The 12,016-nt window shown below is 31.6% G+C and overlaps 3 protein-coding genes across 6 annotated transcripts; all 3 read left to right on the top strand.

Moving 5' to 3' along the window:
• The first annotated feature begins 195 nt into the window (after nt 1-195).
• On the top strand, nt 196-1,224 carry LOC149883846 (uncharacterized). Its single transcript, XM_090098647.1, has one exon. The coding sequence runs from the start codon at nt 196-198 to the stop codon at nt 1,222-1,224; it is 1,029 nt and encodes a 342-aa protein (XP_089954773.1).
• A 1,225-nt stretch (nt 1,225-2,449) lies between these two features.
• LOC149883845 (uncharacterized) lies at nt 2,450-7,879 on the top strand. The gene is made up of 2 exons (XM_090096908.1): nt 2,450-7,449; nt 7,584-7,879. Exon 1 carries the CDS (start codon nt 2,460-2,462, stop codon nt 5,205-5,207), a length of 2,748 nt encoding a protein of 915 aa, XP_089953034.1. The 5' UTR covers nt 2,450-2,459; the 3' UTR covers nt 5,208-7,449; nt 7,584-7,879.
• A 504-nt stretch (nt 7,880-8,383) lies between these two features.
• LOC145185172 (protein max-like) lies at nt 8,384-11,515 on the top strand. Of its 4 annotated transcripts, none has more exons than XM_090096919.1 (6): nt 8,384-8,542; nt 9,263-9,301; nt 9,437-9,544; nt 10,679-10,756; nt 11,003-11,051; nt 11,157-11,500. In XM_090096919.1, the coding sequence occupies exons 1-6, from the start codon at nt 8,498-8,500 to the stop codon at nt 11,375-11,377; spliced, it is 540 nt and encodes a 179-aa protein (XP_089953045.1). In that variant the 5' UTR covers nt 8,384-8,497; the 3' UTR covers nt 11,378-11,500. The 4 variants fall into 4 exon arrangements, with proteins under 4 accessions (XP_089953045.1, XP_089953046.1, XP_089953043.1 ...); XM_090096920.1 differs by having other exon boundaries at nt 10,682-10,756; nt 11,157-11,498; XM_090096917.1 differs by having other exon boundaries at nt 8,406-8,600; nt 11,157-11,515.
• The last annotated feature ends 501 nt before the right edge of the window (nt 11,516-12,016 follow it).

Here is a 12,016-nt window from a genome sequence, read left to right as displayed (position 1 = left end):
AGATTCGAGTTTCATGAATACGAACCAGTGAATAAGAATCTAAACGTGGATGGAGAAATAAGAATCAATATTGAGCAACAAGATTTTTTCACGCTTCCATCTGAGGCTTACCTTTTGGTTGAAGGAAGACTTTTAAAAGCAGATGGAACTTCCTACGCTGATGCAGACCTCGTTGCTCTTGCAAACAACGGTATCATGTATATGTTCAGTCAGATTTCTTATCAGTTGTCGAATCAAGAGGTAGAAACCATTTACGAACCTGGACAAGCTACCACCATGATTGGATACCTCAAATATCCAGTAGAGTTCCAATTTTCTGAAGGAATGAATCAGCTGTGGCAAAGAGACATATCAGCTGTAGCAAATGAAGCCAACACTGGATTTATCAGCAGACGAGATTACATCATCAAGCAAAGTGAAGAAAAAGGATCGTTTTCGTTTTGCATCCCTTTAAAGCACATTTTTGGATTTTGCGATGATTACGATAAAGTGCTCTATGGATTTAAGCATACAATTGCTCTTGTGAGAAAAAGCGATAGTGATGCTATTTTTAGAGCAGAAGCAGCAGCTGCAGGAAAAGTGGATTTGACTAAATTGTCTTTGTTTATGCCTCATGTCACACCCTCTGTAGCAGCTAGCAACAATCTTTACAAAATCATTGAATCAAAAGTAGATGTTCCATTTTCGTTCAGATCTAGACAATGTGACACCATCGCTGTTCCTGTATCCAACAACTTTAGTTGGAGGCTAAGCGCAAGATCTGCTAGTGAAAGACCAAGGTATATCATTGTTGGATTTCAAACCAATAAATCTGGAAATCAACTAGAGAATCCTTCAGTCTTTAATCACTGCGACTTGAAAAACATGTATGTCACTTTAAACAGTGAAAGGTATCCTGCTGTCGATTACAATTTAGACTTTAATAACAATAGATTCTCAAGAGCTTATAGAGATGCCTCTAAGTTTGACAATAGACTTTATGGAACAAACGAAATTATAGCTCAACCCAATATATCTGCTCTAAATTATAGATACATTTGTCCTCTTTTTGTTTTTGACGTAAGCAAGCAGGCTGAGAGGTTAAAAACTTCAGTGATAGATGTGCAAATAAAAGCGACATTCAATGCAAACGTTCCTGCAAACACTCAAGCCTTTGCCGTCCTCATTTCCGATAAATTGCTTAGGCTTAAATCAGATGGAAGCAGAATGAATGTTGTTTATTGAAATGTTTTCAAAATAATATTTTTTAAAAATAAAAATGAAGTATACGAAAAAGGATTTGAAAAAATTGCTGAAAGAAAACGGAATTTCCAAAACGTCAAACAATAAAATGTCATTATTGATGCTTGCGGTTGAGAACAACTTGATTGATAAAAACGAATGGATTAAAGACGTGAAGGAAGAGCGACCAGTGGGTAGACCGAGAAAGGATTAAAATGGATTTAAAATCTGTTAAAAGAAGAATAAAATGAAACAGTTTTTTCCGTTTTTTCTAGAATGCAGTATCAAAGAGACTGACGCAAATAAAAAAAGACATCTTGAGCTTCTTGCTTTTGGAAAAACAGGTGTGTTTTTCGAATCTGTTTACGTTACTGAAAACGGAGATTTTAATATTCCCAAAGAGTACAGTGAGGAAGAGAGAGACAAGCTTTACCGACTTGTATGGAGTGCTGAGACTGAATATTCACAAATGGAAAAGAAAATCAAAGAGCATATCAGTACTTGGAAAGGCTTGTCAAAAGAAGAAAAGCTAAGAATGATTGACAAGTATGTGCTTGGTTTGGATTGCGATTTCGAGGAGAAGAAAAAGATTTCTGGAAATCTAAAAAGCGCAATTTTAAATCATTCACTCGCTTCCAATGACATTGTGTATGAAAACTTTAAGATTCTTCGAATCCATGTAACTTCTTCAGATGTTAGAAATGAAAAATTAAATTTGATTTAAATAAAATAAAATCTTGTTATAATAAAAATATGCCTTACACAAGAAAGTTTTTGAAAAATTTGTTAAAAGAAAATAATGTTTCCAAAACGTCAGACAATAAAATGTCGCTCATGATGATTGCGGTTGAGAACAACTTGATTGATAAAGATGCAATTTTGGAAAACTCGAAAGAGGTGAGACCTGTGGGAAGACCAAGAAAAAATGAGAAAAAAGAAAAGAAGCCTCTTGATCCTAAATATGCGAGACTTGGTTTAATTAGAAATAATCCTTTAGGTTTGAAAATAACTCATATTGATACTGGCGAGGAGGTGAAATACAAGTCTGTTTATGAATCGAAGAAAAAGACAGGACATGGCTGGCAGTACTTTACGAGACGAAATGGAAAAGTAGTAGATGGATACAAATATGAGATTTTCTAGATCCTTCAAATTTCTAGCGTGGGAAGTTTTTAAATTCTTATATTGAATTTAAAAATTGAAAAATGATATAAATAAAAAAATCTTGTGTTAGTAAAATGGAAAACAAAACGGTGAAAGAATTAAAAGAAATTGCTAAAGGGCAAAAAATAAGAGGGTACTCTAAAATGAGAAAGGGAGAACTTATAATGGCTTTGCAGCCTCCTAGAGTTGTCTCTGCTCCTGCTGCTTTTCGTAGACCTACCGTGGTGAGGTTTGTTCGACCAGCTGTAAAAGTTTCAATAAAGCCTACAAAAGTAAGGCTTGTTTCTTCTGCAGTGATAAAGCCTCCTATAGCACCAAAACCTGTTGTGCGAAAGCCTCCTATTGCTCCAAAACCAGCTCATTTGCAAAGACCTATCCTTGACGAGCCTGTTTCAGATTTAACACCTGCTATAGCGCCAAAACCAGTCATTCCACCTAGACCTTCATTTTTTTCAAGTCTAACGTCAGATACAAAAAGTGTGGCGTCCTATGTTAAAACTAAGTTTAATGATGTTAAAGAATGGATAGAGCCTTACGTTCCTGAAGTAGTCAAGAAGAATGTAAGCGAATCAGCAAAACAAATCGATGAAAAGATACAGTCTATCAAATCGCTTGTATCAAAAACAGTGTACAAACAGCCGTTGCCAAAGCCAATTATAGTAAAGTTTAAAATGACTGAGCATTCAGCGGAGAGTTCTGTGAGGCAATTTTCTTATAGACCTTCTTCTCGATACCAAGACATTGCAACCTTTTTTAATTTGGTAAGAGAGTCTGCCATTCAAACCATGGAAGGAGAAAGGAATACAAAGGTAAGAATTATTTTAACGTGCAAAATGAAATCTGTAAGCATGATGACTGGTGAAGAAGTGACTCGTGAAGCAAGCTTTTCATCAAGATCAGAGATTATTCTAGCAGCTACAAATGTAAGAGAGCTCATGGGTGAGATGGAAGAGAAAGTCTTGGAAAGTAGTGTTAAATACAATGCTTTAGGATCCAATAGTACCCTGTCAAAGATTTTAAGGATGGACATTAACTTTACTGATTACGAGCCTCTCAGTGGTTCTTCCTACATGGAGCTGTCTAAAGATCTGAAAAACAAAAAGGCGATCATCAACATGAAAAACGACGACAATCAGTGCTTCAAGTGGTCAGTCACTCGAGCGTTGAATCTGAAAAATAGAGACAACGAAAGAATCGATGAAGACTTGGTTTTAAAATCAGAAGAGCTGAATTGGGATGGAATGGAGTTTCCTGTCAAGACTACTCAAATTAAAAAGTTTGAAGCGAAAAATCCGACTATTAGCATTAACGTCTTTGGGTATGAAAATGAAAAACTTTATCCTTTACGAATATCTGAATTTGTTGATCGAAAGCACTGTGTTGATTTGTTGCTTATTTCAAACGAAGACGCTGACCATTATTGCGTGATTAAAAGTTTGAGTCGGTTATTGTCTACGCAAACAACAAAACATCAGCACAAAATGTATTATTGCAGAAATTGCTTGCAAGGTTATGACCAGGAAGAAAAGCTTCAACAGCATCAACCTTATTGTTATGACAACGATGCAGTAAGAATCGAACTTCCTAAAGAAGGAACAACCGTTCAGTTTAAAAACTATCAAAGGGGTATGAAAGTTCCATACGTTGTCTATGCAGACTTTGAAAGTTTTATCCAACCTCTTAACACTTGCGCACCGAATTCTAAAGAGTCGTACACCAAACAATACCAAAAGCATGTTCCAAGCTCCTTCTGCTATTACATCAAATGCTTCGACGATAGCCTTTACAAAGGAGAACCAGTCATGTACACAGCTGAAAGCGATGACGATGACGTAGCTCAAAAGTTTATAACCATGCTTGAATCAGATCTTATAAAGATTTTTGACAAGATTGATATAGTAAAAAAGAAAGTGAAAACGGATGAGGATGAAAAGAATTTTGAGGCTGCAACTCTATGTCATATTTGTGAAAAAGATCTTAACGATGACAAAGTATGGGATCACTGTCATTTAACTGGAAAGTATCGAGGAGCTGCACATAAGAAATGCAACTTGAATTATAAACTTCCAAAATTTATTCCCATTATTTTCCATAATTTGTCCGGCTATGACAGCCATTTGTTCATCAAGAAATTAGGTGGAAAATTAAAATGCATACCCAACAATGAAGAAAAATATATCAGCTTCTCTAAACAAATCAAAGTAAGAGAATTTATTAATAAGAAAGGTAAACTAAAGGAAATATGGAAAGAATTGAGGTTTATTGACAGCTACAGGTTCATGAGTTTCAAGTTAGAAGATCTAGCTAAAAATCTAAACAACGACCAATGCAAAAACGTTGCTCAATATTACTCTGGAGAGCAGTTTGATTTATTAAGAAAAAAAGGTATTTACCCTTATGACTGGGTGGACTCGATTGAAAAGTTCTCTGAAACGCAATTGCCTCCTATTGAAGCATTCTATTCCAAACTGAATGATGAGGGAATAAGCTCTGAAGACTATGCGCATGCTCAAAACGTTTGGGGTGTATTTGGATGTAAAACGTTTAAAGATTACCAAAAACTATACAACATGTCTGACGTGCTGATACTTGCTGATATCTTTGAAAATTTCAGAGACGTGTGTCGTACCTATTACAAGCTTGACCCTGCTTGGTATTACACCTCACCTGGTTTGGGTTGGGATGCCATGTTGAAACTAACTGGAATTCAGTTAGAGCTTCTGTCTGATATTGATATGCTTAATATGATAGAAAAAGGGATACGTGGTGGAATTTGCATGATCAGCAAACGTCATGGAACTGCTAACAACAAATACATGTGAGACTATGATCCTTCACAACCATCGAAATTCATTCAGTACTTAGACGCTAATAATTTATATGGATGGGCTATGTGTAAGCCTCTTCCTTTTAGAGGATTCAGATGGATGGCTGAAGAGGAACTTTTAAATTGGAAATCCATGCCTTGCATTCTCGAAGTCGATTTAACCTATCCTGAAAGTCTACACGATTTACACAACGACTATCCTTTAGCTCCTGAAAGATTAAAAATTAATAAAGTGGAAAAGCTTGTTCCTAATTTAAACAACAAGGAAAAATATATCATTTATCATGAAAACCTAAAACTCTATGAACGACTTGGATTGATCATTACCAAAATTCATCGAGGTATCACCTTTGAAGAAGAACCTTTCATGAAACAATACATCGATCTCAACACTGCATTAAGAGCAAAAGCTAAAAACGAGTTTGAAAAAGAATTTTTTAAGCTCATGAATAACTCTGTCTTTGGAAAAACCATGGAGAATATTCGAAAGCATGTTGATATTAAACTCATCACCACAAGAAAAGAAGTCTTAAAATTCTCGAGAAAACCTAACTATGATAGAAATACCATTTTTGATGAAAACCTTGCAGCGGTTCACATGAAAAGAACAAAACTCTTTTACAACAAGCCTGTTTACTTAGGACTGAGCGTTCTAGACATAAGCAAAACACTCATGTTTGAACATCATTACGACTATATCAAACCTAAATATGGCGATCGCGCGAAATTACCATGACCGATACTGACTCGCTCATCTATGAAATCGAAACGAAAGATTTTTATCAAGACATTGTCGATGATCTTGAAACCAAATTTGACACGAGCAACTTTTCTAAAGACCATCCTGCTATTGAAAACGTTGGGTTTAAAGTAGGGTTAAATAATAAGATTATCGGCATGTTCAAAGACGAGGCCGGTGGAAAAATAATTAAAGAGTTTGTTGGGCTTCGTCCTAAGCTCTACTCTTACAAAACCTATGAAAAAGAAGAGAAAAGATGCAAAGGGGTTAAAAAGAAAGTCGTTCAAAAACACATCACTCATCAAGATTATAAAGACTGCTTAATGAATAAGATAGAAAAGCTTACATCCATGAACGTTATACGATCACATGATCATGACATATACACCGAAGAAATCAACAAAGTTGCTCTCAGCGCTAACGATGATAAAAGACACACCTTGCAAGACGGTATTCACACCCTAGCCCTTGGACACTACAAACTAAAACCATGCTTTACATTTATGGACTATGATCAACTCTTCGGACATGATGATTAAATATAAACTCAGAACACGATGTCATACTGAAAACATTAACTATAGCAAATCACTATATTATAAAAATACTGATGCGGTATTTCTATAAATCACAATGCACAATTCATGATTGCAGAAAATTAAAAAAAAACACGACGCCATCTTGAATTCATTAAGTATCAATGAGCTGGAATCGATATTATATCTTGAAAAATGTCAATGCATATAAAAAAAAACAACGCCATCTTGAATTCCTTAAGTATGAAAAAGTATCAATGCGTCAGAATCGGCAATTCATAGTAGTTGCTGATGCTGGTGTGTCAATTATGAGTTCACTTGATGACTGAAAAAATAACTTAAGCCTATTAGATTTATTCATATTCTCTCAAATTCTTTTAAGCTTAAGTTCAAGCAGGATTTTGTAAATAACTCCAAAACTTAAATGAATTCTGCCCTTCCATTAAGAAGTCTTGGAGTATCCTCTCAGATGACTACATCCAGTACACCTGCAAGAAATTTAGGCTTTGGAGGCAGTAATTGTGGCTCAAGAAGGAACAATTTCTAAATCTTGAACACTGGGTATCATTGTTGTTAAAAATTTTTTTGTCCACACTTAATGCGCATTCTCTAATTGAAGAACTTTTTATTAAACGATGACATGCCACACTTTTTTCAAAAATGAGTTTTATAGTCATAAATATACGCAAATATATGTAAGTATACGCAATAGCCAAAAAGATATTTAAGCATAATTCTTAAAATTGGAGCTACAATTTTAAAATCATCCTACTGCAAAATGTGTTAATTACGATATATAATGACTGCCACAAAAAATGGCACCGAAACGTCAACAGGTGAAAACGGTTTTCTGCTGATTTCAAAAAAATGTTCAGTGATAACGGTGCTACAAGTAGTGATTTTGATGATGATAAAGACAGAATGTCCCTGATGGCATTGAAAATATAGCTTCAAATCAACAGGTAAACATTTATTTTATTTTTTGGCTTGTTATCATATTGAACTTAATATCATAATACAAGAAAAATAGTTTATCATTGTGGCTTGTTATGTTATTGTATATTTATTTTGAGTAATATCCCAATCAAATCTTTAGATGTTACAGATTCTGTTAAATATCCTGAATTAACAGCTTACAAGCGAGTTAGTTATTCTTGAAAATATTAAAAGGACCACACATAGAAACGATGGTAAAAGATTATATTTCGCTAACGCAGTTTCCTATCTTTATCAAACACTACATTGATAAAGATGAACACAAGCAAGTTAATATTGCAAAGAAAGGAAGACATCACTTGCTGAGTTAGAGCAGTAACATATAACATCGTTAAAAATATCGAAGAAAAAGATTGACAATTATAAAACTCTATTACCGTATATACCTCCAATACACCACCAATTTTACATCAAGATCTCGAACGAAACACTTCTTTTATTTCATTTCTCTCGTTTGAGTTTTCGCATATTTTTTTTTACGTTAAAGCCTTTCCTTTCCGACGCGACGTTCAATTTGTTTCTTCTACCATAAGCAATTTTCACCATCATTCTGCAATATTCCTAATACAAGCTTTTCAATAAATTTTTTTCTCCGCGTAAATTCACAGGTTTTTTGGCCGACTGATGATTTTCATTGATCTCAAATTCATCTACTGCACTAAAATATCAGTTGTAAACAAAAAACCTTTAACAAAATGGGAAATGTTTTCAACTAAAAAACTAAATAGAAAAAAAATTTTGTCAATAAAAAAATATTTATTTTACAATTCATATTAAAAATAAGTAATTAAGTATTTAAAAATTATTTTTTTAAATAAAATTTTCTTTTTTATTTTCTCTTAATGGATTCTAGAACATTTGTAAAACCCCTAAATTTCATCTCAATTTTTTTTTCTCTTCTGCGCACGTGTCCGTATAGATTCTCAATATCGCCAATAACAGCAATAAATGCGTCCAGGAAAACTTAAAGAGAGTGTTTATGTCGAAGTTATGCGGCTGTTATGAAATTCAGATATGAGTGACGAAGACAAGGAAGTTGATGTTGAAAGTGGAGAGGAAGTACGAATTATTAACTATCGAATTTGACAATCAAAGTTCATGTTCAAAGTTTTCAGTTGTATGTTCTACCACTATGGATATATGTTAAATTTAAAATGAATGAATTTCTGCCATTTGTTTAACCCACTCAACCTAACAATTTAGATTAAATTTTCAAAGAATTAATTACAACCATTTGTTTAACCCACTCAACCTAACGATTTAGATTTAATTTCAAAGAATTAAATAAACCTATATTTTTATTCTTTAAGCTAACAAGAATTTCTTTTTACTTACTGTGTATTGTTCCTATATGATCTACAACTTTCATTTATATTTCTTTATGACAGTAGGTAAGCTGTTGTTAATATATGTGTGTGTGAATACGTTATGTAACATTAATGATCAGTCTCTTGCTGAACTAATTACCTCTTACTACTTCTTTTCAATAGTAGTTTTAGTATCCATAAGTTTACATCAACATTATCTAACAATAATAAGAACTTAAAAAAATCATAGCCTACAAAGAAACACAAGTTTTTACATGCCTGTTTTATAACATTAATTATCTGCTTTTAATAAGTGTATACTTACAAATAAATTGCCTTAATTTAACATTAGTGAGCTTATAAATTTAGTTTAAATCAAGTTTAAGTTTTGTAACTGTCTTTAAATAGCAAAAGACCTCTAGGTTTAGTGAGTTTTTATATTTTTATTGTGTTTTATTTTCATTTATTTTAGGATTATGGAGATGACAATCTGCATGTTTTTAACTCAACAGTAAAAATACTTCTCTTTTAAACTTTGATTAACTGTTTGGTTTTAGGAGCTCTATTATTTGTAAAATATTTTTATATTAAAAAAAAATGTCAAATAAATTGTCTCTGGTAGTAATAGAGTTTATTTTATTTACAGGCTGATAAAAGAGCACATCACAATGCTCTAGAACGTAAAAGAAGAGATCATATAAAAGACAGTTTTACTGGGCTTAGAGATTCAGTTCCTTCATTAGAAGGAGAAAAGGTAAATTTACTTTTATTGGATTAATACATTAGTTTAAGCAGCAACAACAACAAATTCTATACAGTATATTTAATTAATGTTGGGACTGCAAGGGTATAGAACAACCAAATTGGCATTTGGTTGTTCAACCACCAAAAGGATTATATTAGGCATCAGCATTTTTCTTTCTGTTAACAGTGAGTAGAAAGGAATGAAGTACAAACTTTTGAAATAAATTGATTTATACTATATTTAAATATGTTATAAAACTAAGTTATAAAACTCCATACAAAAAATTACAATACCAGCATTTATATGATATTATTGTGCAACAGTAGTATTTCATTATGACCATTAAGTTACTATTTTTAAGTTATAACAAACAAATTTATATTAAAGTGGAAGCTAAACAACTAGTGTAAAGAATTTTGTTTTCAGATATTCTCTTTGAAATCTTTTTGCTCATGCTAAAACTAGCAATTAAATATTTACTTTAACCCCAACACAAGATTTGTGATCAAAACAAATTTTTAATAATAATGATAATAATAAAATTAGAAATAATATTATGAGTTATATTGTAAAGCAATAATATCCATACAGTACGAACTTTAATTTAGCTGAGGGGGTTTAAGCTAAAATAAAAAAAAGTCATTGTATATATTGCATTAATAGGATCCAAAGTAAGTGTTTTTGAATCTCAAAGTTTTAAAATTCTAAAAAAGTGTTACAAATTTCTATACATATATTAGTAGCGTTGTTTGTGCACCACCCTATTTATATGTGCATAGAAATGTTACACCAAAAACATTTCATGCTATATACAAAAAAATAGTTTTGTTTTTAGTAAAATTGATTAAGTTCAATTTATTTCAGAAGGCTTTTGTACTTTATTAATACTTGTCATTACCACAAAAGCAAAATGTGTCTGTTTTTATTTTCAAAAAAAAAATTTTCTTTTAAAATAACTCACCTAAGTCTTAATCATTTAATTAAAAAACCTTATTTTTAATATTGAAAATATCGTATCTTGAAAAAGTTGAAAAATCATTTTAAATACTACATTTAATGTATGATTTTTTAAATAAAAGTTGATTTTTTTGTTTGTCAAATTATTATCATGAATTGTTACTCTGTTTTTGTTTTAATGTATTGAAGTCCTCTCGAGCCCAAATACTACATAAAGCAACTGAACATATTCAATACATGAGAAGGAAAAACCATGCTCATCAGGTAAAAAAGATACATTGTTTATTTTGTGTTTATTTATGCTTTAACTGTTTAAATAAGTATACAGGATTGTGTTTAGTAAGATTAAAAAAATGGAAGACATTTCTATTACATTGCATTAAGCTAAAAAAAAAAAAAAGCTTTTAGATAAAAGTAAGTTATAGAAATTTTTAGAAATCTTTACTTGTGTTGTGTGTAATAATTGTTCTTTTATTTGTGAACTTGGTTGTTGTTGTTTTTTAATTTTAGGCTGATATTGATGAATTAAAAAGGCACAATATGATTTTGGACCAGCAAGGTATATTATTTATAACAGTACTTTTTTTTTTTTTTTCTATTACAGAAAAAAAAAATCAGAAATGTTATTTTGATTAAAATTTTATGTGATCTTTACTTTATTTAGTTCGGCAGTTGGAAAAAGCCCGTGCTAGTGGAAACCTAACTTTAGACCCTACTGTTGTAGCATTGTTAGATCCTGGAGCTCTTCAAACATCACACGAAAGCTTAATGTTACAAACTGATAATATAGTTAAATGTGAGCCTGTTGTATTAGAACGTCCAAATAATACAAGCGATCATGATGATTATACTATTGCACCAAAGCGAGTAAAAACAGAACACTAAAATTTTTTAAACCCTTTTGTAAAATAATAGACATTAGGTGGCATCTAAGGATTATATTTTTGCATTTTATAAAAGTTAGAAACATTTTAAGTTTTCCTATTTCATAACTTGATTTGTTTAATCTCAAAAGATGGTAGTCTACAAAACAAAGATCTTTACGAAAATTCTAATTTTTAATTTTTAAAAAAATTTATTCTCAGTTTTTGTTTTGTTAGTATGCTTTGTTTTTGGAATTGGAACTTGCATTGCATTGCACTTTGCTCTTTTGCTTTATAATTTTTCATGTGTATATTTATTTGTTTTTAAAGGCTTTTGCCAAACATTTTTGTCATTTTAATCTTGTTTATAGCAAGTAAAATCGGATATCTTTGTCAAGTTCTCAAACTGCTATATAAATATATAATTGAGAAAAATTTGATTTTTTAGTCATTATGAAAACTTATTAATATTTTTTTTTTTTTTTTTTTTTTTTTTTTTGGAGTTGGATAATAAGTTAACCCAAAGATATTTGAAATAATTATATAAGGTATTTATTTGAATTGTGAAAAGAAAGCATAAAGAAAACTTTTTGTTTAGTTATATTAAAAGTCAATCATGTTTTTCAATTACTTGTCTAGCTCATAATTTCTGCTTTTAACT

This window comes from Hydra viridissima, unplaced genomic scaffold (genome assembly GCF_058129835.1).
Source record: "Hydra viridissima isolate aposymbiotic clone 2 unplaced genomic scaffold, HvirCarnegie_v1 scaffold_9, whole genome shotgun sequence".
In the NCBI taxonomy this organism is placed as follows: domain Eukaryota; kingdom Metazoa; phylum Cnidaria; class Hydrozoa; order Anthoathecata; family Hydridae; genus Hydra; species Hydra viridissima.
This window is presented reverse-complemented; position numbering and strand designations above follow the sequence as displayed.

Bases quoted from the DNA above. Each gene is read 5' to 3' on its own strand.
- LOC149883846 (XM_090098647.1), top strand. From the start codon at position 196: ATGTATATGTTCAGTCAGATTTCTTATCAGTTGTCGAATCAAGAGGTA.
- LOC149883845 (XM_090096908.1), top strand. From the start codon at position 2,460: ATGGAAAACAAAACGGTGAAAGAATTAAAAGAAATTGCTAAAGGGCAA.
- LOC145185172 (XM_090096917.1), top strand. From the start codon at position 8,523: ATGTTGAAAGTGGAGAGGAAGTACGAATTATTAACTATCGAATTTGAC. The intron at 9,545-10,678 runs GTAAATTTACTT...TTTAATGTATTG, and splicing joins CTTCATTAGAAGGAGAAAAG to AAGTCCTCTCGAGCCCAAAT. The intron at 10,757-11,002 runs GTAAAAAAGATA...TTTTAATTTTAG, and splicing joins GGAAAAACCATGCTCATCAG to GCTGATATTGATGAATTAAA.